This window comes from Nomia melanderi, chromosome 2 (assembly GCF_051020985.1).
Source record: "Nomia melanderi isolate GNS246 chromosome 2, iyNomMela1, whole genome shotgun sequence".
Classification (NCBI taxonomy): Eukaryota; Metazoa; Arthropoda; class Insecta; order Hymenoptera; family Halictidae; genus Nomia; species Nomia melanderi.
Genome location: NC_135000.1, coordinates 9,313,588 through 9,338,349, shown reverse-complemented (window position 1 = coordinate 9,338,349; position 24,762 = coordinate 9,313,588). Strand labels below are relative to the sequence as shown.

General features: G+C 44.1%; 3 protein-coding genes across 21 annotated transcripts; 2 read left to right on the top strand and 1 right to left on the bottom strand.

Annotated features, from left to right (window-relative positions):
• The first annotated feature begins 51 nt into the window (after positions 1 to 51).
• On the top strand, positions 52 to 2,622 carry 128up (GTP-binding protein 128up). Its single transcript, XM_031973833.2, has 9 exons — positions 52 to 295; positions 393 to 670; positions 749 to 914; positions 979 to 1,109; positions 1,185 to 1,424; positions 1,505 to 1,673; positions 1,750 to 1,879; positions 1,940 to 2,062; positions 2,137 to 2,622. The coding sequence occupies exons 2-9, from the start codon at positions 629 to 631 to the stop codon at positions 2,237 to 2,239; spliced, it is 1,104 nt and encodes a 367-aa protein (XP_031829693.1). The 5' UTR covers positions 52 to 295; positions 393 to 628; the 3' UTR covers positions 2,240 to 2,622.
• Positions 2,608 to 11,414, bottom strand: dila (centrosomal protein dilatory). Of its 14 annotated transcripts, none has more exons than XM_076374449.1 (14): positions 11,272 to 11,375; positions 9,563 to 11,071; positions 8,718 to 8,933; positions 5,778 to 5,870; positions 5,439 to 5,696; positions 5,102 to 5,192; positions 4,925 to 5,024; positions 4,406 to 4,850; positions 4,094 to 4,311; positions 3,857 to 4,016; positions 3,542 to 3,798; positions 3,315 to 3,486; positions 3,069 to 3,232; positions 2,608 to 2,769 (listed from the first exon to the last, which is right to left on the bottom strand). In XM_076374449.1, exons 5-14 carry the CDS (start codon positions 5,658 to 5,660, stop codon positions 2,631 to 2,633), a joined length of 1,968 nt encoding a protein of 655 aa, XP_076230564.1. In that variant the 5' UTR covers positions 5,661 to 5,696; positions 5,778 to 5,870; positions 8,718 to 8,933; positions 9,563 to 11,071; positions 11,272 to 11,375; the 3' UTR covers positions 2,608 to 2,630. The 14 variants fall into 14 exon arrangements, with proteins under 14 accessions (XP_076230564.1, XP_076230568.1, XP_076230557.1 ...); XM_076374453.1 differs by having other exon boundaries at positions 5,439 to 5,636; XM_076374442.1 differs by having other exon boundaries at positions 5,439 to 5,870; positions 9,563 to 10,893; positions 11,272 to 11,410.
• Drep2 (DNA fragmentation factor-related protein 2) lies at positions 7,065 to 15,760 on the top strand. 6 transcript variants are annotated; one of them, XM_076374458.1, is made up of 6 exons: positions 7,065 to 8,263; positions 9,720 to 9,849; positions 11,148 to 11,244; positions 11,325 to 11,498; positions 14,255 to 14,613; positions 14,855 to 15,760. In XM_076374458.1, exons 2-6 carry the CDS (start codon positions 9,766 to 9,768, stop codon positions 15,758 to 15,760), a joined length of 1,620 nt encoding a protein of 539 aa, XP_076230573.1. In that variant the 5' UTR covers positions 7,065 to 8,263; positions 9,720 to 9,765. The 6 variants fall into 6 exon arrangements, with proteins under 6 accessions (XP_076230573.1, XP_076230572.1, XP_076230571.1 ...); XM_076374457.1 differs by having other exon boundaries at positions 9,720 to 9,876; positions 14,858 to 15,760; XM_076374456.1 differs by having other exon boundaries at positions 9,720 to 9,876.
• The last annotated feature ends 9,002 nt before the right edge of the window (positions 15,761 to 24,762 follow it).

Genomic DNA, 24,762 nt, shown 5'->3' with positions numbered 1-24,762 from the left:
GCCCGTCCGCTAGATGGCGATAGTGTCGCTCGCAACCAAAATCGTCTATCGTTGGCTTACTCATTACAAGAATAGGGAAATTTATAACGAATAGACTGGCAGTTATTTTACTATGATACTATTGATAGTTCTTTATTTTATATGAATTATTTAATAACAATTATTTGCAGCACTGTCCCACGACGATTGAGTATCCTAATTCTAATTAATATTCTAATTCTATAGGAACAATAATTGATGAAGTTTTGCAATTGATAAAATTGCAGACCTATTGCGTCGTTCTGGATCTACGTTTGTAATAGTTTTTTTATATGTTACTGACTGCAAGTAGTTTATTATAACTGATTATATCATAGTGTTTGTAATTAGGCGTATTATTTAACATTTAATAGCAGTGTCGCAACAATTGCTGCACTTTGGAAACTGACTTTAAGTTTTGCGCTGCTTTGTAAATATGTGTTCAGCTCTTCTCGTGGCGTGTACACGTTCGTGTGACTCGTGAGCACGTGTGCGGCCAGGTCTGGTTTATTTGCGAAAGTTTGTGATGGAAGAACGTGAGAGATTTTAAACGAGAATTGTTTATTAAGTAAGAAATTAACACGAATCTGGTGAACCCCGTCGCAGCAAAATGAGTACTATATTGGAAAAGATTGCCTCGATCGAGGCCGAGGTAACCCCTATTTTTTGTATAAAATATTCTGAATATGTGGTTCTTTGTACGTTGTTTAACTGAATGGATTTTTAACAGATGGCCCGAACCCAAAAGAATAAAGCTACATCTGGTCACTTAGGTATATTGAAGGCGAAACTTGCTAAACTGAGAAGAGAACTAATAACTCCTAAAGGTGGCGGGGGTGGTGGAGAACAGGGTTTCGAAGTGGCCAAAACTGGTGATGCTAGAATAGGATTCGTTGGTACGTATAAAAGTCTAACATGTTTAGAGCAGAACAATTCCCAATTTATTTATGAACGTGCTAGGCTTTCCATCCGTGGGAAAATCTACTTTGTTGAGCACCCTGGCTGGTGTATATTCAGAGGTTGCAGCGTACGAATTCACAACTCTTACTACTGTCCCGGGTTGTATAAAATATAAAGGTGCAAAGATACAGGTATAATCATTTGTCTTATATGGGGGAGAGACATATAAAGACATTATATTGACTTACCTTTCAATGATGCATTAGCTGTTGGATCTTCCTGGTATTATCGAAGGTGCAAAGGATGGCAAGGGACGTGGAAGACAAGTTATAGCAGTTGCTAGAACTTGTAGCTTAATATTTATTGTTCTGGATGTACTGAAACCTCTTGGCCACAAGAGATTGATCGAACACGAATTGGAAGGTTTTGGATTGAGATTGAATAAGCAACCACCAAATATTACGTTCAGAAAGAAAAACAAAGGAGGGATCAATTTTCAGACTACGGTAATTTTATTGGATTTAGGGGAGTATAAAAGGCTATGCTATGTTATGCCATCACTTCAAGTTAATATGTTTTCCGACAGTGCACGCAATCCGAATTAGACTTGGAAACAGTCAAAACCATTCTGTCGGAATATAGAATACACAACGGGGATATTACCTTGAGGTACGACGCCACGTCGGACGATTTGATTGATGTAATAGAAGGAAATCGTGTTTATATACCCTGCATTTATTTGCTCAATAAAATAGGTAATGATTTGTTACAACCTATCTACAAAAGGAACAGAGGATCGATACAACAATTATCTTCTTTCTATTTGTTTAGATCAAATCAGTATCGAAGAATTAGATATCATTTATAAAATACCTCACTGCGTACCAATTTCTGCTCATCATAAATGGAACTTTGATGACCTGCTGGAAAAGATGTGGGATTACTTGCAGCTGGTTAGAATGTGAGTACTCGATTCGTTAGCTTTATAAATTGTATATTCAATTAATTTCTTCTATTATAGTTACACCAAACCCAAAGGTCAGCTACCTGACTATAATTCTCCTGTAGTCCTAAACAGAGAGAAGAGAACTGTCGAAGATTTTTGCAATAAACTTCACAGATCCATTGCAAAAGAATTCAAATAGTAAGTTCATTTCCACGGTTTTAAATAAAAATCGCACGATTTGTCACACTTATGATCTTCTTTGTTATTTCTAGTGCACTTGTGTGGGGTTCTTCCGTCAAGCATCAGCCTCAGAAAGTTGGAAAGGATCATGTACTGTGTGACGAGGACGTCGTTCAAATTGTGAAAAAAGTCTAATTTTACCAGAAACTTCCGCGAACAAGCGTTTACGATGATTTTACCCTATGTAATAGAAACCGTCGAAATCATTTAAATCATTTTTTCTTTACTGTAACACGCGGAGTGCCGTCCGCCAAGATAAATATATATATATATGTATATACATATATATACATATATATTATATATATACATATAAAAATATATATACACACATAGTGTATTAATTTTTCACAGTGCATACATAAATTACAAGAACATACGATAAAAATAATTTTAAAAAAACTAGTTTTATATCAAATGAATGTATAAAATATTCGCGTAACTGTTTAAAGAACACTGTATGATACTTGAACAAGCCTGAGCGCATACAATGAAATAAAACGTACATCAATTAACAACGTTGCTTTCATAAACTCCTCAAAATATATTCCTTTCGCTGCTGATCCAACAGCTTCTCCAAGTGTTCGCACTTCGATTTGACGCTGCCAAGTTCTCTAGTGAGATTCTTTATCGTCAGGATCTTCTGCGTCATTATCAATTTAATTCTAAAAAAAAAAAAATACTCTGGTTATGATTGCAATAAGAAAATATCACGTTCGCTACCATCGTTTGTTTCAGTGGCGATCCTCAATTATATTTTATAATATTATATATTATACAATTCTCTCAATTATAATGATCATATTTTATTCAATTCAATCCTCTAAACTAGTAGCTTATAACTTTAACTAACTATATCTGATTAATTTCATTTTCTTTATATAAAATACAGGATTGCGACCGTCACAAACATGTGACACTGATAGCGAACATGATGTTCTACTCATTTAAATTAAAACTGAACCTGCTATGCAGCTGAGCCATCGAAGCGTCCCTGTTCGCATTGCTCTGAGCGATTTCCTGGTAAAGCGATGCGATCTTCTCCTCCAACTCCCTTTTCTCTCCTTCTATATCCTGTCTGGCTAACTGTTTCGCATTGTCCCTCTCCAAACTCAACTTCCTCGCCACCTAAGTACAATTCCATTTATCTCCAACAATCCCTAATACTCTTCATTAAGAATAACACAATAATTCACTGAAAAATGGCTACCTCGTTCGCGCTGTTCAACTCGTTTGTACACTCTTGCAGCCTTTCCTCTATTTTCTGCAATCTAGTCTCCGTCCTCTCCAGCTTATCCTTGCACTGCGTCATCTGAACCCTGCACAGCTGTTCCTTGTCGACCGCGGTTTGCACATCTGTGTTGAACCTCTCTTGCAAAGACCTGAAATTGAAATCATCAGAGGTCCATTCCGGATCTAGAATTCATTCGACTTCACCTGAGCTTGCAATCAAGATGTTCCTGAAGACTCAGTTTCGCCTCCCGGGAGTCCTTCTCGAGACGCTGAATAGCCAGCTCTATCTGTCTATCCCTTTCCCTATTGCATTCGTCCCTAATGACACACTCGGCTCTCTCCATCTTCAATGATTGCTGCTTCTTATAGTCAGCCATCCAAGCCTCCCATTCTGCCTTCAAAGACTCCTCCAGAGCCTTCTTCTCGTTTATGTACTGTTGTTTCAGGGCCTGCGCCTCTTCCTGAAATATTCCCTGTAGTCTTACCAGATTTCAATAAATAATTGATCAAACAAATTACCTGACACTGCTGATGCAACCTATGGAACTTGGTTTCATTCTCAGCAACCAGTCTAGCTTGTTCCTTGGTGAACCTTTCTCGCTCCGCTTGCAGCTCTTCCATCAGCTTCAGCTGCTGATCTTTGAACCGACTCTCTTGCTCGTCCAGTTTCTCCTTGTACCTGAAAGATAAATTAAAATGAAAACGACTCGTTCTCCTCGTTCTTTCCTAGAGAATCTGCTAGAATTAGTTTTGTACCTAGCCCACAAGATACTCTTCTCGTTCGCCACCATCCTCTCATGACTGCTTGTCAATTCCAATCGCAGCTGTTCCAATTGCTGGTTGGACCTGCGAATCACCCTCAACTCTGTGTCCTGCAATTCCTTCATGTGAAGGTTCCTCAGGTTCTGGATCTCCTCTGAGTGTTGCTCCATCATCTTCCTCAATTCTGGCTCTAGTCCCTTCACGGTCATCTCCTTAAGCCACATAGGACCCAGCATGATTACAACAGAAGCTTTCAACTTGTTCCTCGATGAACATCAAAAAGTAAGAAGAAATCAAAGAAGAAACCTTGATCTTCGTGGTTCTGGCTTCAATCCACCTCTCCCTCTTGATCTTCTCAGCAGCAGCATAATGTTCCTTGGCCCTCTGCAGCTCCACCGTATGTCTATCAGCTGCTGCCCTCAAGTCCCGCTGCATTCTGCCTTCAATGCACTTCACTCTCTGCGCCAGGCAGTTGCACTTCTCTGTCAACTCAGTCTTCTCCGCAATCAATTGTTCTATAAACTTCTGATGCCTCTTCACAATAGCCTTGTATTTCTCCTCCTGTGCCTGCAGCTTCGCCATGCCACTTTTCCTCTGAGAATCAAGCTTCTCGCAGACAAGCTTCCTCTCAGACTTCAGCTGCTCCTTCAACAGTGCAATTGTTGCGTTTAGCTCCTCAAGCTGCAACCGAGCAGTGGACAGATCCTCCTCAAACATGGGATTGCTGACTTTCACTGGGGCCATTGTTAACCTGAGAACCTGGCAACGATGAGCAGACAGTTCCTCGTTCACCAAAGAAACAACAATCATCAAACAATTATTTACCTATTGCAATCGCCACAACCGAACGGCCGTGATTTGTCGAATATCTGCTGAAGCATTTCGGTGTCCACTTCCGGTATCGCCTTCGTTTCGTCCAGAGTACCTACGGTGTACAACCGAGCGATGGTCGAAACGAAAAGATCGAAAGAAGACGTTAAATATCACGCGTCACTCAGCTACCTTCTTCGAGCTTCGCCAAAAAGGACATTATATCCTCGCAGGTGGTTCCGGTGGATCCTCTCAGCCCAGAGGCGTCTTTCTCCGGCTCCAGCTAGAAACAGGACAATCTTTTTAACACTTTCCCTACCTGGAGTTCACTGTAACCTACAAATTCCTCTTGGGGTCAACACGTTCACAGAAACTAAAAATTGTAATGACCCTCAAAAATAGAAAAATTGCAAATGCACTCCAAGGATTAAAGTGTATGATTTAAAAAAATTAAATTCATGACAATGTCATTTTGTGAACGTGCTAAAGTCCTCGTTCCCAGAAGCTGAAGCGTTGAATGATTCCAAACCTGCAGTCCATCATTAGTGATACTCTCCTCGATGCCACTGATCATTTCGCAGAGTTGCTCGAAGGATACACCCGACTCAATGACGTTACGGTTGTGATCCGTTCTCCGCGTTTCCATTTTGTCATTTTCTTCCAGGACATCCTTCCTGTCTAGGCGTTTGGCCGAGTAGGTTTCCTTGGCAGGTGGTTTCCCGATGATCTTCGGATGACAGATGTTGATCATTTCCTTTGTCGCGACTGAATGCTTGATGAAACATGCCTGGGGACGCTGACTGTTGTTTATCATTGGATTCGCAGTTGTCAGGGCAACAGGGGCCAATGGAAAGGGGTCTGAACGCACCTGCTCGGTTCCCTTGTACCTGGTGGACGTTCAGTCTCCATCACAGAAGCTTTAATCAAGATTCTTGCAATTTTCCATTCATCCCTTTCCTTCCTAGAACCAAAAGCATTGTACACATGAAACCTTCAGTTCCCAACGACTGGTAACAGAAGACTGATGGTACCTTGACACATTCGTTACCAGTCAATAGCCGTGATTACAATATTTAATTAAATAAAACATGTCTTTACAAAATACAAATATTTTTAACCTTCTCATTGTGCCATTGGTTGCAAGATACGAACACTAAATGTAATTTCCTTTTCTTTGCACAGGACATGGAACGTCGATTGTCATCAACATGACACTGGTAACGGACGTGTTGACATTGTGCGCCGGCCCGGCGATAATGCGGGATTTTTAGTCTATCGTCTAATCGCTAGTCCTACGTTAATGTAACGTTTCAGATATGTATAACAGAATCCAAAATAAAAATTCTTTTCAAGTCACAAATCTCTTGATTGTTGTTTCAAAATATATCATACAATGTGCTAACATTAGAACTACCGACTGTCCACATTTTTCCTAATTATTCAACAGATAACATGCTTCCCTGACAAAGTACCACAGAAACTAATTTATCAATACAGAAACTGAATTGTAAACCAACAGAAGCCTCAATGATTACACCATTTCAGTTTCTGCAGACAATTTAACACTAGAACTACCGTACCAGTCAAAATGACTGGTTTTGATCTTTCTCGCAATTACTAATATCTTAGGATTCAATAATAGAAATGATCTTGAAAATAAATACATTCGAATACTATAATGAACATCTAAAAAAAGTGACAATAACACGTTAAGCGCCATGTCAGCCACTGGTGACTGACGCTTCTAAATGACTAAAAAACAATCGTAACATACAAGACAATCGATGTGAAATAAAAATGTTTAATAAGGCAACTAAGTTGATAATAGTGTAACGCAACCGTTGCAACGCCAAACAATTCATAAGTATTCCTACTTTTCTTTGCTACAAAAGACAAACTCTATGGGAAAACGCTTAAGACTTTCGTGGCGCTTAACGTGATAATCTATTACAATTTTTACACGGATTACATATTAATCACATTCAATGCTCGGTAGTTCTAAACATGCAACCCTACAGGATAACCCTCCGTCGATAAGAGCGACCGCACCGGCGAACAACACCGGTGCAAGGCAGGTTGCATGGCTCGGAGGTTAAAGGCGCCGAGCATCAGTAGCAGCACTATACGCATAATCGTACGCAGGGACGAGAAGCAGGGTGGCTGGAAGAGATCCGCGGGTGCTACATCGGAGGCGGCAGTGGTCGTCAGTCGGAAGAGAGAGGCGGTTGTGGGGCGAGGTTGTGTGTTGCGGGTGAAACTCGTGGGGGAGAAGGAGGCGGTGGAGGAGGCGCGGCGCGGCAGTAGCGATAACGGAAAGCGAGAGAGAGAAGGAGAGAGAGGTAGAGAGAGAGAGAGAAAGAGAGAGAGAGTAAGAGAGATAGAGAGATATAGAGAAAGAGAGAGGGGGATAGATAGATAGCTAGCTAGCTAGAGAGCGAGCGAGAGAGACAGACAGCTAGAGAGAGAGAGGGTGCCTGTACGTACACCGAGAGAGAATCGATCTAAAACTAGGAGTCGCCGCAGTAACCGCTGGGAGGAAGCCACTGTTACAATTTGCCCCCATATGCGCTAGTGAAATCTTAGATATCGAGTAATTGTACGGCGAGGCTCGGGGCTAGAATGAGGTGTTCCCGCGAGAAGGCAGTGGCTCGCGTTCTTCGACCCGCGCGTTGATCGCGCGGATGCGTCTCTCTGCTTAGGCTCCTCGGTGGTGGTGTCGTTGTCGGTCGGGGACGTATCCACGGGACGGCACACGGTGTGGTGATAATCACGGTCCGGGAAAGGGAGAGGTGCGACAGACGGGCTCCGGAGAAGATAGATTCTAGAAACGAACGGAGAGAGCAAAGAGATAAAACGAGGAATATAGAAGCCAGATGACGGAGGGGAAGAGGCTGAGAGAGAGGTAGAACGACGAAGGCTAGACCATCGAGAGAACCCACCCTCCGTCGAGCTCAAGGATAGTCAAAGACACGGTCGACTGACATTAACAGTGTTTTTTCCTTCGGTGGATCAAGGAATTGCGAGACGGGAGAGGAAGCGAGACGTGAAAGAGAGAGAGAGAGATAGATAGATAGAGAGAGAGAGAGAGAGAGAGAGAGAGAGAGAGAGATAGAGGGAGAGAGGGAGAGACAGAGGGACGGGGAAAGAGACAGGGTGGAGGACAGAGAGCCACAGGGGGCGAGAGAGCCCGAGAGAGCCCGAGAGAGACCGAGCAAAGGCTGGGCGGACAGTAGTGCACGAGAGCATTCCGTCGCCGCGATAATGCGACGTGCAGCTTCTTTGCTCGTTCCTTTTGAATAAGTGCTTGCTGGGACGGTCCCTTATCTGCAGGGATATGACGTAATGGCAAGAGAGGTACGCTAAATTCTTTGCTTTACTCGCGAACTAGAACAAAAAAAAAAATAACCCGCGACCCTGCGAGCCCTGACCCGTATAACTGTCTCTCCTCCGTGATCTCTTAAGCATCATCTCTTCTCGCACGTCTCTGAGATCATCATCACCATCATCATCACCATCATCATCATCATCATCATCATCATCATCGTCCTCCCGCCGGCGACCCTCCCAAAATTCGTCCGACGGCTCGCTTTCCGATCCCGAGCGGTCCTCTTCGCTGGTGCATCTCTCCGTCGGAGTTACGCATCCGCTGCGGATGCCCCGACACGCGGCCAACGCGCATCTGCTCGAGGTTTCGCCTAGTTTCCGCCGCATATCGTCGAAGACGATCGTCGCGTTCTAAGACACTCCGATCCTCTCGACGATGATCCTCTCTCCTGATCAGTTCCCCAGTGTCCAGCGGTTTAGCTACCTTTTAGGTTATGCTCCGATCGGGTTGACCCCGATTCCCATCCCCGGACGGTCCAGCGTTGTTTACCAAGCGTTCCAAAGGACGTGCGCTCGAGGACCAACCGGACACCGATCCTCCGTGGTTCTTCGGGTCGTTCGTCGGCGTTTTCGTCGAACCTGCTCGGAGATCGTCCGGTTCCTCGGCTACTCGTTCCTCGTCCTTTCCCCGATCGGTTACCTGAAAATGATTGAATCAGGTCAGTGTTTTCGACCATAAGTTGCGCCCGCGTCTGCGCCCTGCCCGCCGTGCGCCTCCCTGTTGAAAACTAGGGACAACCCAAACACGATACTCTTCTTCTGTTCCGCGACGCGTTTGTACTCGCGTGCCGGACCCGTTAACCTCGATAATCGACCGATCGCCGCCCTCGGTTCCCCTTGAACGTCCGACGCGTTTCACGCCTCCGGACAGAGTTCCTTTCAGGGACGTTCCCCTCTCGCGAGGATCGTCGATTTCGTAGAGGATGGAAGAATCTTTGGGTTCCTCGTTGACCGACTCGGGACACCGGTTTTCGTCCTGCTCCAGTTTCCTGGAGACATTCGAGACCCGGCCGCGCCTCTCGGAACGGCTAACGGGAATCCTCTCGAGACCCGGCAACCCTTCCTTGACGTCATTCGCGCGCGGTTGTCGCGGAAAATAGCCGCGTTTGAGAAAAAGGGAGAGGAAAAAAAGAGCGACAACACAAACTGGCGCAAGGATGTATGGGTATTCGATAATAATTCTCTCCCCAGGGGCGGCGGGCGCCTTTGTTTATAGTACGTTCTACTTGGTTATCGCATATATAAAACGCGCTGGGGTAAATTACTTGCCTGTTGACCCGGCGCGCAGACACTCCGGTTCGCTTAACATCTAGGCGATAAGCATTCTCCAACGCGGCGGCGGCGGCGGCTGCGACGCCAGTGGCTCGACAGTTTTACGGTTTCTTTACACGCAATTACGCCTCGTTTCGACCTGTCTCATTGATAGACTCCTCTTCTGCGGGCTGCCCGGTGTTTGCCAGCTCCGTTGCCTTATGGAATTTCGCGAGGGATGCGGATTCGGGGAACCGGTCGTGGAAGGATCCGAGCAACGCGACCCGCGAGACATTACCGAACACGTACTAAGTATTTCGAGCGAGGATCCCGTACGTGAAGTCCAGTTTGTCCCTTCGATACGTTCGTTCAGATGTTCCCTGTCTCTCCCGTACGTGAATTCCAGTTTGTTTCTTGAATGAATTCGTTGAGATATTTCCTATCTGTACCATGTGTGAATTCAAATTTGTTCGGTGGATCAACTTGAGATATTTTATGCCTGTCCTGTACGTGAATTCCTGTTTGCTCGTTGGGATATTCCCTGCCTGTCCCGTACGTGAATTCCTGTTTGTTTCTTGAATGAATTCGTTGAAATATTTCCTATCTGTCCCGTAAGTGGATTCCAGTTTGTCCCTTCAATACATTCGTTGAGATGTTCCCCGCCTGTCCCGTACGTGAATTCCAGTTTGCTCGTTGGGATGTTCCCTGTCTGTCCCCTACGTGAATTCCTGTTTGTTCGTTGAGCAAATTGAAGTATTTCCCAACTGTCCCGTACGTGAATTCCAGTTTGTTTCTTGAATGAACTCGTTGAGATATTTTCTGTCTGTCCCATGTGTGAATTCCAGTGTTTTCCTTCAATAAATTCGTTGAAATGTCTTCTACCCGTCCCGTAAGTGAATTCTAGTTTGTTCCTTGAATGAATTCGTTGAGATATTTCCTATCTGTCCCGTAACTGAATTCCAGTTTGTTCGTTGAGGTATATCCTGCCTGTCCCATACGTGAATTCCAGTTTGTTCTTTGAATGAATTTGTTGAGATATTTCCTGTCTGTCCCATGTGTGAATTACAGTGTTTTCCTTCAATAAATTCGTTGATATTTCCTGCCTGTCCCGTGAGTGAATTCCAGTGTTTTCCTTCAACAAATTCGTTGGTATTTCCTGCTTGTCCCATAAGTAAATTCCAGTTTGTTCGTTGAGATATATCCTGCTTGTCCCGTAGGTAAATTCCTGTTTGTTCGTTGAACAAATTGAAATACTTCCTATCTGTCCCATAAGTGAATTCCGATTTGTTCCTCGAATTAACCCATTGAAATCTTCCCTCGCTGTCCCCTACTTGAATTCCTGGTTGTTCCTTGAATGAATTCGTTGAGATATTTCCTATCTGTCCCATACATGAATTCCAGTTTGTTTGTTGAGATATTTCTTGCCTGTCCCCTACGTGAATTCCAGGTTGTCCCTCAAACAAACCGAAACATTCCCAGCTGTCCCGACGCGATCGTTTCCACTGTCCCGCATGATCTCGTAGAACGCTTCGATTATACGTAACAACGGACCGAATTAACAACTTCAACTAATAACGATTGACAACAGTTGATGTCTGTGCAGGAGTTACGGAGCAAGAGACCTTTCAAGATATGGGACAGCTGGCGCAACGTTAGGAAGGGGCTGGTCGTCAGTAACTTCGAGGAGCTGATACACAGGGGTAATTGATGATGTTTCTTCTACGTACCTCGCGCGGCGAAAAACCGTTCCACGATCTAATCCCGGTGTTACGACTGCTAGGCAAGGAGAAACTGGGTGTCCCGCAGAACGAGAACGTGTCGCTGGTGCTCGAGTCCGACGGGACGCAGGTCGAAGACGGCGAGTACTTCAAGACACTAGCGAACAACACGATCCTGCTGTTGCTGAGGCATGGTGAACGTTGGTGCCCGACTGGTGTCGATATCATACGCGCCGGTACTTATCCACGTCGTTCCAACGCTCAGTTAACCCTTTGCACTCGACAGTTTTCCACTGGAAATAATACAATATATGTAATATGTGACTTTGAGTCACCTTTGAACTTTTCACTTAAATTTTTCGATTTCTTCGTATTGCGTTTGCAAAAGTTTTTCTGGGATTTGAACCCTTTCCACTCGAAAGTTTTTCGCTAGAAATAATATAATATATACATGTGACTTTGAGTCACCTTTGAACTTTAAAGGGTTAACGCATTTTGTACGCCGGCGAAATTTCAGCTAGATTGTATTGATATATTTTGAAAAATCGATCAAACCGAAATTTGTAACTTGCGAAGAAGAATAAGGAATTCGATTTTGTAATTTTACTTTGGATTTCTGTTGTATATATCTGAAACGTTACGTTAATGTAGGACTAGCAATTTAAACAATCGAAACATCAAACAACCCGAAATTTGTAACATATAGCAAAGAGTAGGGAATTCGATTTAGTAATTTTGCTTTGGATTTCTGTTATACTAATCTAATCTAATCTGAAACGTCACATTAATGTAGAACTAGCAATTGCATCAATCGAAACATCAATCAACCCGAAATTTGCAACATAATCAAAGAATAAGGAATTCGATGTAACAATTCTACTTTGTATTAAGCATAGAACATCTAATCAGTATAATTTATCAAAAAATATCAATCTTCGTCCGCAAAGGGTTGAAAGCAAATCTACCGCGGTCGATGAGCTAAGAACAAGTTTCTCGAACGAAAGACACGTCGTCGAGGAAAACAGAACGCGATCGGTAAGGAAAAACAGTCGGTTCGCTCGCGGAGAAACGGGTTAGCTTCCACAGCTGGTTTCCGATAGGATTGGCCCAGAAATCCGAGCGAAAATAGAAGGATTCGCACGCGTAATGGAAAGGGGAGGGTTGGGAGTAGGCAAATAGGCTGTTTCGACGAGTCGAAAGGCTAATCGAATATTCGAACGGCTTTTGTGGCCGGATTCGATTCCCTTCGAGCTCTCTCGTTGTTTCGCCTCGAGGAAGGGTTGCGATAGCTCCTTTGGAAGACAACGTTCGCGACGCGATTAACTTCGGAAGTGTCGCGTTAACACGTTAAATGTCATGTCAGTCATTGGTGGATTGTTAGGAGTAATTGGCAGTCGATTGTTTTTAACCGTGAAATTTGAATAGAGTCGACTTAGCTCGGTAATTTTAGTGTTAAAACTGAAGAACGTACTTTAATACGTTAAGTACCATGTCAGTCATTGACGCGTTTGAATTACTTGAAAACTGTGATCGTGAATCGTGATCAACCGTCAACTGAATTTCAGAAAATCAAAATCAACTGAACATCAATCAACTGAATCGTGACACGCGAGATAATCGATGAGGAATCAAAATGTTTAATAACGTAACGAAGTTGATAGTGTAACACAAAGATTGTAACGCCAGATAGTGAACAATTGTTGCTACTTTTCTTTGCTAAAAAGGATAACTGTACAAGATTTTCGTAGCACTTGTTAATCGTAGAAATCGAGGATCAAGTCATTGATCGGTTTCGTTCTCTCCGATCGTCATGATCTTCGAGTATGTCGTTGGACACACAATATCTAACACGATTCCGTAGTGGACCAACTTGACCAAACGGAATTTGTTCTGTCCCGGAAGTAGCAGCCATCGACGGGGGGAAAAAAGGATATCGGGTATCGCGCATCGGTCTAATACTCGCGGCGCGTCGCGATAATAGAGGCGTCGTGCTTGCTCGCGAGTCATCCGTGAATAGAAGCCGGTATCGATTCATAAGTACAATAAGACAAAAGTGCGGATTCGTTCGAGGGGGCGATCAGATAACGATTTATTCAGCGGGCACGGGTTGCGCCACGGAAAAATTGATAGGCGTTCGCGCGCGCTGGAATTTTGATGGCGCGTGTCCTGCCCTGTGTTCCGTTAACCGATCACGTATTCGATCTGTTATACCGGTTAACCGGTTCAAGTGAGTTTAACGTTGAAAATCTGGCGATGAAATGAAATGATGCGTATGCTTGTGAAATAGAAACGCAGGTATAATATATTCCAACGAGAAGCTGAAACGAAGAATGATTCATCTGGGAAACTAAATTTATTGTTTGAAAGGATTAGTATCGTTTGTTGACGCTGGAAGTACTAGATGAGTCAAAATTACTCGTTTCTCATTTATTCTTTCATGAATTGAATATAAATGCTTCGTCAAGAAATGACTAAAATTTACTGATATACAAATTGAAATATAGTATATTTCTATCACATATTGAAATATAATATATTTCTATCGCATATTGAAATATAATATATGATATATTATATAATATATAAAAATGAAATATAATATAATAATTGATACCTTAATTTCTATAAAAAACGTTTCTATAAAAAACGTTCAAAAATCGATTCAGCTCGGTAGCTCTAGTGTTGAAATAACAGTTAATAATGTAAAAGAAAACTATGACTCTTGATGACTCTTTCTATGTCAAGATTTAGCATAAACCATACAAATTGCTAACGAGAACAATGTTTCATTTAAACTTAAATCTTCACCTTGTGTCTGACACGATATAGTAAAGCAAGATGTTAAAGCTCGAAACGCTACTAATTCCGTCAACGACGAATCATCTATTTTCTCTCATTTAATGAAAACATACCCTAGCCGCATCGGTCTCACGCGGCACGTGTTCGAATGACAATAGACAAAGTAACTGACGCGGACGCTTACCGGTTTCAGCGATTTCAGCGATCCCGAAAATAGTCTGCGAGACGATCCACGCCCTGGAGCTGCACGATGAGACGCCGTCGTGGAAGATCATGGACAATAAGGGGCGGGTCACCGTGGTGCTGCACTGGGACCAGCGTTCCTCCGCGTCGTCGCAGGTGCAGCAGCAGCAGAAGGGTCCTGACGCCGGCAGCTCGAAGTACTCGCCCACCAAGAAGGCCGACCTGAGTGGCGCGCAGCGGCCGTCGCTGGTGATCCAGACGAGCCTGGACAAGCTGAACTACGGCGCGAAGCCGGGACACCTATCCGGCGAGCTCGGCCCCAGCCGCTACGCCAGCCCCCAAATTACTGTGATAAATCATGACGACATGGTACGCTAAAAAACAAATCCCTGGCTCTCTTTCCTCCCGGCAATAATAACACCGGCGACCGCGCGCGAGATAATTCCGTATCGCCGGCGAGGTTCCCGGGTCGAGATCGGTCCGGACCGGCTGCTGACCGAGAAGCGGCGCGCGGTACGAACGGGACACGGACGGACGGACCGCCCGACCCGGGAGCCTCGTTGTAGCGCCCGACAAGATGGCGCACCGTTTAAAATTGTCGCGGTGACAGCAGCAGCAGCAGCAGCCGCAGCAGCAGCCGCACGGGATGCCCGGCCGCCTGGTGAAGCAGGGCACGAACTCGTTCGACAGCACCACCATCCATATCCACACGCCCGAGTGTTCGAATCACATCCACCAGCCGGTGGTGAGGAACGGTAGCCCGGTGAACGGCGCGGACAGCGGGGCGAGCGGCGAGTGCGACTTCCATTGCTGCGCCCTGCACGAGGAGGGCCGCCGGATCGCGGTGCACAAATCGGTGGCCACCTCGCCGATCCAGGACGCCCAACATCAGCAGTACCAGCAGCAGCAGCAGCACCATCATCCTCACCAGCAGCAGCAGCAGCAGCAACAGCAGCAGACGCAAACGCAGACACCGTCGCCGCAGCCTCCGTCTTCTTTGTCGGACGGCACCAGGCGACCCGGCCTGGTCAAAGGCCACGTGCGTTTCTGCGACACCGCGGACGACGACTCGGGAGGGTCCCGACTGGCCGGGAACTCGTCCACGGCGGGATTCCACATGAGACATCATCACAACCATCATCATCAGGAGCACGACAGCTCCGAGTCGGAGACCGAGAACACGATCATGGAAGACGAGATCGTCACCTCGGAGAAGTTTTTACTGCTCATCGATCAGCTCACCGTAGACCAGAAACACTTAAGCATCAAGGACATCGGTATCATACTGGAACGGCTCAGCTCGAAGATCGTCGACGTGGAGCGGTTGGACCGCGAGAGCGAGAGCGAGGAGTGTTACAACTGGACGATCAAGGCGATCATCAAGGGGGACGTGCTGAGGGAGCTCGGCGTCATCTACAACGGGAACTACTACGCGATCTCCGAGCATCCCGGCTACAAGGAGGAGTCCGAGGAGAATAACGAGGATAACGAGGAGGAGGAGGAGGATAGACTTTAATATGATGCTGTTTCGCTAGATAGATAGATAGATAGATAGATAGATAGATAGGTAGATAGTTAGGTAGATAGATAGATAGTTAGGTAGATAGATAGATTATACACCTATTAATGGTTATTATTACAAATCTAGTACGTACTCGAGCTGCGGGGGTGAAAGAGAGAGAGTGAGAGTAAGAGAGAGAGAGAGTAAGAGAGAGTGAGAGTAAGAGTGAGAGAAAGAGAGAGAGAGAGAGAGGGGGGTTCGATGGATTTCGCGGGATCGTTTCGATTGGGTAGGCGAGGAGAGGTAGAGGGAATCGCGCGGAGCAGCGAAACGTGATTTTTTTCAAAATGTTTTCATAATAAAACGAAACGCGAGGACGGGACGCATCGAGGCGGGGCCGGAAAAACGAGGAAAAAAAATAATAATATGAGAAAATCGTACGATACCTTATAAACTTAGCTCTAAAGACGGTTGTTGAAGTATGTACTTATTAAATAGTATGTATACTTGTAGGAAACGTTTTTTGGGATTACGGACATTGATTCCGTAACCGTCCACAACACTGCCCTATCTAAAAAAAAATGAAAGAAAGAAACAGAAAAGATAAGAAGAACGAAGAGAGACTTAGAGACAAACGCGCAGCCAGAAACGAAGATCACTCGAGAGGAGAAACGGGATACGAGAGAAATAAAGAGGGAAATAAGTCTTCCCGATCGACGAAGGAGACGCTGAACGAAGAGGAGAGATTCGATGATCGCCGATAGATCCTCCTGGAATTCTCTTCGGAACGAAATGATTCCTGCGAGCCGATCGCCGAGACTGCTCTCTCGATGAGCCGACGGTTTACCGTTCTAAACAGTTCTACATCCGTAAACGGCGAGTAACGAGGTTCGGTAGCCGCTGAGATTCGAACCATTCGAAGATAGGTACTTTTTCGACGATTCGTTTCGAGAGAGAGAGGTCGAAAGAGAGGAGATCGCCGGGAGAGAAGAGAAACGCAGACACTCACACGCATTCTACACAGGCAGCACACGAGTCGAGAAGCTGGAGGGGGCAGGGAGGGAGGCTCGTTCGGGTTTACGTTGGCGGGTCTACGCCACGATAAGTGATATACCGATGATACATACGTATATAAGGGAATCGGGAGGCGCGCGGACCGGCCGGGTCCGCGAAACTTTGCAATTTTAATATATTTCTATTGTAAGTATATTTGAACACTGCGAGGACACGACGGGGGAAACTATTCGGCGAAACGTACGTAGCGATTTGTCTTTGTCGTCGTCGTCGTCGTCGTCGTCGTCGTTTGTAGTCGTGCGGAAGCGAAACACACTTTATACATAACAATATTAAAAAATATATATATATAAATATATATATACATAAAGAAGAATAAATCATGTTAGAGGACTCGGTGCTCGAGTGACGAGAGCCAAACGGGGAGGGGACGACGCACGGGTCATTGCGTTTCGTTCCCGGTTGGTTCGAGGAAACGCCTCCAGGGGGCTGGGAGTGTCGGCGAGAAATCGAGGGCGTGTTTGCGGCTGTTTGAGCGTGTTTGTGCGTGAGTGCGTGGAAAGGAGTGAAAGGGCGTGGGAGAGCGACGGGGGGGGGGGGGGGGGCTTCTGTTCCGCTGGGATCGTCGCTTTTCATCTTTTCGAAAATAAACGAACGATCTTCCTACGTGTTTCTTTTGTTTTTCTCACTTTGTTCCGTTGGCCTGCTCTCAGTTTCTCGATTCTCCGTTACTTCTTCCTGTTCCCTTTCGTTTCTCCTTGGTGATAGGCACGCTGGGTATTCCTCCTCGACGTTTCCTCCGTCGTCGCGCCGCTCGAATTGACGGGAGAGAACTGGAAACGAGAGAAAGGAGGCGTGAGAGAACTGCGAGGGGGTGGGACGGGGGGCGTGGCGGGGCGGGACAATGAACCGATCAGCGATATTGAAACAGCGGGGACGAACGCTGACGAGTAACGAACAGAGAGAAATGAAAATAACGAATGAACAAAGGAATAAAAGGATTGTTATAAGTTGTAACTGTTGTTTTTTGGTACACGCAAGGTATATTACACTCGATCTACCCAAAACATGCCGAACGACGTTCATTATTTACGCAGCCCTCTCCCGAACGATCCTGTTTCTGTTCGTTGTTTCTCGTTTCCTTCGCTCGAGCGAGGAACCGCGTCGCCTCGAGCCACGGGACGCTCGACCGAAGCTCCTCGACGACCGACGGACGTTTGAAATTCATTTGTTACCGAGACACACTTCAAATTAACACGTTCACTGCCATGGAAAGTATCAGTGTCGGACGCGAGTTGTTTAGAAGCCAATGCGGTTGAGTTCCAGAGAAGGGAAATTGTGAGAATTCGTGTAATGGCTTCTGAAATGATTGTGCAACGTATTCAAGGGATTTCTGACAGAGCAAACGATCGTTAATAAGTGAAAAGGATATTTATTATTAATTATTATTAGTATTATTGTTAAATATCAGAGTAGACTTAAGCGCATTGGCTTCTGGCACTCGTTTCTTTAGCAAAGATAATGGAATTAATGAGTTGCTACTATAATTCTTACACTGTTGAACATTTCTATCCCTAGTCAGTTGTCTATTGAAATATAGTCGCTGTCAAGTGATCACTGTGGCAGCGAAAGTGTTAATTAAAATTCTAGAAAAATGCATACCTTGATAGTGGCGTCGAAACTTGCCACCCTGTGCATCTCGGGGCGACGAATCCGCTCAAAAGCCAATGCGGTTGAGTCTAGAAAAGAAAGATAGAGAATTAATGTGATGGCTTCTGAAATGATTGTACAAGAAGAAACTAGAACTAATTTCTTCTTGTACAATTACCGCAAAGATACAGATATTCCAAGAAATGATCGAAGCTCAGTGACACCTAAACTAAAATCTCAACAAATTCACGCTTTTACAAAGACATTCTAAAAAGACAGTTTAAATACTCGGTAGCTTAGTGTCAATCTTTGCGGAAGATCCTTGAAGCACTGAAAACAATAAGCAGATGCTAAATTATATATTGCTTAGATAATTGAAACTACTGACCTCTTGCTTCCAGTGATGAAATCATCCACTTAGCTTTCCAAATACGAAAGTTTCATCTGGAAATGTCGGCATTCGTCCGCAAAGTGGTAACGCCTGGAAAAAGAAGAATATTATTTATTAGAATGGAATTTACAGAAGTCGATTCAACCGCATTAGCTTCTGAGCGATGAGAATCATTGGGGGTGGGACACTGAGACACAGATCAAGTAACCTCGCATTTACGATTACCTCTGTGTATCTGCATGGCCACGCGAACACGAGCCTCGCGGCTGATACGTTCACGAACGAGAAAGAGAGAGTGCGAGAGCGAAAGGAAAGCGAGAGAGAGAGAGAGAGAGAGAGAGAGAGAGAGAGAGAGAGAGAGAGAGAGAGAGAGAGAGCGAGAGAGAGAGAGAGAGAGAGAGAGAGAGAATGGTGCAAATGGTTTAACTCTGTATACACTGTTCGTCACTTAGCGTGTTTTAGATCCTATCGATTCACGACGAAACTCTGCGTAGATCCTGGAACAAAGGAACCACGATCGCTAACGAAGTCCTCATTATTTCCGAGACGGTCGATTCGATCTTGATTTGTCAACGGAAACTGCTTCGGTTGATTTTCATGAGATTCTGTTTAATTATATCGAATTCACGCTTTGACTTTGGATTTCAGAACTATTTTAACCGTTTGCAGTGAATATTTCTCTCAACTATTCATTATTTTCTGATGAGATATCACTGATACTTTTTACAACTGATATAAAGAAATAGCTCGCATAAATTAAGCGACAGAACTATTTTATTTCGTTCCATGTGTTGATATAGTAGATAAAATTTAATATTGAATCTGAAATTTTATCATTTTGTTGGGTCGAATCCAGTGGCGACTGAATATTTCTCTCAACTATTGATTATTTTCTGATGAAAAATCAATATTTTGTTATATATAGTACCTTGGATTAATTGAATAATGGAAGTGTTTTATTTCGAGGTTCCATCTGAACATCGTGAACGGTTTGGCTTTGCTAGGAAGAGTTTCGGTCGTGACTCGATAGCGAAGTAGGCGAGATAGAGATATCGGGGGAAACTTCTTTGAAACGGGGAAGGAAGGGAAACGAAGAGCGCGCGATCTTGTAAGATGTAGAACGAGAGTCTTCCCTCGCGCGTACGATTAACGAAGACGCGCGATGCGTTCGGACTGAACGGGCGAACCGCGTTTTCGTCCGTCGTCACGCGAAAGCTCGGCCATGTTTCGTCAATTATTCTTGGAGAACGATCTTCCCTCGATGGGAGAGGAATCGGATGATCGAAGTAAATTGTTTTCCGAAGAAATATCGAAGAAGACGATTTTATTGAAGCGTTCAACATGTTTACGTTGGACGGTGTGTACCATTGATGGCTGACATTTTTACATTAGACGGAGTGTATCATAGAATATGTGGCTTGTCAAATGGTTTGGTAGTTAGAAAACATTGCTATATAGTTGAAAATGAATTTGATCATTTCAATATTTCCATCAATTTTGAGAATTCGAGAGAGGAACGAGTAAATCACAGCGCAAAATCGGCGATTCATTGAGATTTGTGAAGATTTAGTAGATTTTGTTGAATTTTTAATTATTCTGTGGAATAACGATGTTTTAATAACAGTATTAGTAATTAGAAAGCATTGCTATATGGTAGAATATTAATTTACTCATCGATAATTTCAATATTTCCATCAATCTCGAGAATTCAGCCGTCAGATGAAGTGTAAATCACAGCGCCGATGTGAACGTGTTAACTACGTTCAAAGATGGAAAAATTCTCTAGTTTCGTTATAGTTTGACCGCTTGCCGAGCACAAATACCGCGACGAGGGACGAAAGGGTGTCTATTCGTTCGCCGTAAACGCGCTACGCGAGATTCCGTACGAAGATAATAAACGGGGTGTCCCGAAAAGAAGGGAACATCCGCAACGCACGCGTCCGTGGCGCAGACGCGCTCGAGGAACCTGTTCAGCACGAGTTTCCATTTGAAATCCCGGATGTTCCTCTAATTTTGGTACACCCTGTGTATACAGATATAAATATAATCACAATTTCCAATCCTACTGTGCACTGTCGAAACGAAACATAATGAAAAATGAAATAGCCTGCGAGTTAAGGGTTTTTTAACATGCATTACGAACAATGTACTGACTTTTTTAATGACGTTTTATCATGTTACGGAGTACTATATAAATATATATATATATATATATATGTATACATATATGTATATATAAATATATATACATCCGAAAGAAATATTAAACGCATATATATGTATATATGCATAAATATTAATATGTACAACAAACACTCGTGCATACAAACAAACGTACATGACACGTATTCACACTCACACACACACACACACACACACACACACACACACACACACACACACACACACACACACACACGAACACGAATATAACAAATACACGAGCGAATGTCTGACAAACACTGTTTGATGAATGATACGTCAATAAAATGAAGAATGTACATAATAAAGAATCATATATATATACACGACGCATCGTTTACGAGACCCTACCAAGAACAAACGAAATTACTGCATTCAATAAGACGTGAGACAGACATAAAGGAAATATCAGTTTCATTCATTTCTTGCTTTCTTCAATTAGTGACAGTTTGTTGAGATTGTTGCGATTAAAATAAGTCCAAACACGGTGTAAATAGGATTAGATTGAAAGACTTAATGTAATTAACAAGATTAATTATTTCTTTGCAATTTATCGAACTAGTCCGATTCACATGGTGTTTGGACTCATTTTAATCGTAACAATCTCAACAATCCACTGGGCACTGTATTCGATAAGCTACGAAATTAATGAAATTAATGTTTCCCTTAATTCTCGATACTTGTGTCTGACCCAGTTCTTCTCATTCTACTGATTCTCAAACTTCAAACTCTACTGTCTCTACTTCAGTTTGAAGAAGTAAATAGACATTCTATTTCACCTTCTACAGAAATTAGAAACTTACGACCAAAAATAATTTCTGTATTTAATCCATACGATATTCCATTATTAAATCGAATTATTTTAATTATCTTCAATTTTACAATACATTGAATATATTCAAGCTCAATCCTCTTTCAATTATACAATTTCCAATCTTCTTCAACATTTACGTTACCATTGAAACAATTCTAATCCTTCACTACCTCAAAATAATCAATTATCAATAAGATTTCAAATATATCACGATCCTCCACGGCGCACGCGAGTGCAGCACATTGCCTACCCCAGGGGCAGCCCGAAGATCGGTCGATAATCAGATCGAACAGCACCGCAGTCGGTAACGCCACTATCGGTACTGCAGCGACCATAAAGCTTCCCCCACACCGTTCCCAAAACGATACTCCATTCCCTTTGATTCTCCATCTTCTTCCGTAAAAATCGGGAGCACGTCCTCTTCCCACCGATCCAGGGAGTATTTCGCCCGATGAATCGCGACGCTTCGTCGCGCGAGGCGTCTTCATTAAATTGAAATCCCCGGCGCGGCGATGAGACCGCCGCGAGAGAAATTGTGTCCCGTTTGATAGCATCGGTACCGCTCCTTATCTCTCCGCGCGCAATTTTCCGCCGGTTTTAATCGGCCGGCCGGACGGCGAATAAATTAAGAGCGGCGTCGTCGTCGTCGTCTCCAGGCCTCGGGAAAGTTATTAGCGAAGAGCCCGCTCGCTCGCTCGCTCACCCCCTGCGAATAACGGAGAATATTTTTATCTGGCCGCCTCGACGCCCGCAAAATGCGGAAAGCAAAAGGTATAATCTCGCAACAGGCGACGCCGGCCCGCGTATCGATCCACAGTGTTCCATGGCAACGCTTTCTCTTTCTTCGGGATTATCGTTCCGTTCATCGAACCGATACTCCGCCGATCGACTCTACCCTTCTACCTCCTGATCGATTTTGGATGTTACACGGTTCTGAGGGAGGTGTGAGATCGTCTTGGTGAAGCGGAAGTGATGCTGGTCGCCTTCAATGGTGGTTGTTTTGTACGTTGCGTATTGGTAACGGGAAATCTTGGCTTTTGATGGAAACTTGGATGTGGAACTTTGATAGTTATAGTATTGATAGCGGAAGTGACAATGGTTGCCTGTTTCTTCAATGGTGGTTTCTTTATACATTGTGTATTGGTAACGGGAAATCTTGTTTTTCGATGAAGACTTGGCTATGGAACTTTGATAGTTATAGTATTGATAGCGGAAGTGACAATAGTTGCCTGTTTCTTCAATGGTGGTTTCTTTCTACATTGCGTATTGGTAACGGGAAATCTTGTTTTTCGATGAAAACTTGGCTATGGAACATTGCTAATTACCATAGTATTGGATAAGATATTCAATTTAATTCGAATTGATAATCTATGTCAAATATATTCCGTAATAACGTGATATCTAAGGCTAATCTATAGCGATATAAGTCGATTCCACTGGAAACTGATATCTGCAATTCAATTTTCTAGAAAGTAGTCGTGAGTTAACGCTATTTCTATTGAAGCTGTCGGAAGCTTTCGAAATTTTCGCTTAAAATTATCTTCAAGCTTATATTCTGATTTGCCATTGGCAATTCTTTCCGTAACCAATGAACAGACTAAAACCGTAATATTCAATTGCCATTTCATTAATCAGCCCATAAAATGCTGTGTTACATAGGATATCTTCCTAACTTGCCACTCCTTTTCGATCGTTCGATCGGTTGTTACCGATCAAAGGGGATCAGTAACTTTCGTTTCAAAGCGACAGTCGATTTTTTCGCGTATCCGATTCCCTCGAATCTTTTCGATCTGCACGGAAATCGGTGGTCGGTACGGGCACGCCGGCGTGGGTGACGAGGAACGAGAATCCCCGGTATGCCGGTCCAACGGCAGCCACGAATCATCGAAATGTATTTTAATTACGGAATGATTTGCTGGAGTGCGAGCGCAATTTCAGCGAATTCCTCGCCGCTGACGTCACTGATGCACGCGCGCGCGCGAGCGAGCGCGCCGCCGCGCATCGATTATTCGATACACCGTCCGTGGAAAATCCTCCCACCCCCGGCCCACCCTCGTCCGGCAGCAGCTTAATTCTCCGTCCCTAATTTATGGCAATTACCGAGCAGTTTATCAAACAATTATCCAACCTAATTGTAAACTAGACGAAGGATTCGACGGATAAAAACGTCCCAGAAAGCTAAGCCCCCGGCCGATCGTGCTTTCGATTTCGTTCGAACGTCAGTGGAATCATTGAAGTTTCGTGGAATGAACAGATGAACGCGGTGGTTCGAGAGTTTCTTTCGTTTGTTTAATCAATTACCGAGTAGCTTATCAAACAATTATGCCACCTAATTATAAACTAGAAGGATTCGACGGATAAAAACGTTCCAGAAAGCTAAATCTGCGGTCAATTGGCTTTCGATTTCGTTCGAACGTCAGTGAAGTCATTGAAGTTTTCTGAAATAAACGGATGAACGCAGTAGTTCGATAGTTTCTTTCGTTTGTCTAAGAATGGCAATGTTTGACGCCACGTTGAACGCCGCCGCTAGTTGAGGGATCAATTACCGAGCGGCCTAGTCCCTTTACGAAACTAAAACCGGATGGAGAAGCTTCCTCTCCTCTTTGTGCGTTCGTAACGAGAAAATGATTCGTTTAGGAAGACAATGTTCACCGTGATCCGGGGGTGACTTACTCGTCGCAGACTCTTCACGAATGGCACGCGTGTACGCGACCGACGTGGTGACAAAAGATGGGCCAGCGGCGCGGGGAACGATCCTAATTAACCACTTGCGCTGGAAAGACGCGGCGCGCGCGCGTCGTGATGCTTTTGTTGGGAAATTGCCGACATGTTATTCACGTCGATGCTCTTGTTAGATTACGAATGCCGGATTGCTTTGAAACCTACCGCTTTCCACGAAATCATTAACCCGTTGCACCGCGTGGGCGCCCCTTGGTCGCCGATTGA

Bases quoted from the DNA above. Each gene is read 5' to 3' on its own strand.
- 128up (XM_031973833.2), top strand. From the start codon at position 629: ATGAGTACTATATTGGAAAAGATTGCCTCGATCGAGGCCGAG. The intron at 1,110-1,184 runs GTATAATCATTT...ATGATGCATTAG, and splicing joins ATAAAGGTGCAAAGATACAG to CTGTTGGATCTTCCTGGTAT. The intron at 1,425-1,504 runs GTAATTTTATTG...GTTTTCCGACAG, and splicing joins GGATCAATTTTCAGACTACG to TGCACGCAATCCGAATTAGA.
- dila (XM_076374444.1), bottom strand. From the start codon at position 5,723: ATGATAAACAACAGTCAGCGTCCCCAGGCATGTTTCATCAAGCATTCA. The intron at 4,312-4,405 runs GTTTCTTCTTTG...ATGTGGCTTAAG, and splicing joins CCAGAACCACGAAGATCAAG to GAGATGACCGTGAAGGGACT. The intron at 3,487-3,541 runs GTGAAGTCGAAT...TTTCAATTTCAG, and splicing joins CATCTTGATTGCAAGCTCAG to GTCTTTGCAAGAGAGGTTCA.
- Drep2 (XM_076374456.1), top strand. From the start codon at position 9,766: ATGGAATTTCGCGAGGGATGCGGATTCGGGGAACCGGTCGTGGAAGGA. The intron at 11,499-14,254 runs GTACTTATCCAC...TACCGGTTTCAG, and splicing joins TGTCGATATCATACGCGCCG to CGATTTCAGCGATCCCGAAA. The intron at 14,614-14,854 runs GTACGCTAAAAA...TCGCGGTGACAG, and splicing joins TGATAAATCATGACGACATG to CAGCAGCAGCAGCAGCCGCA.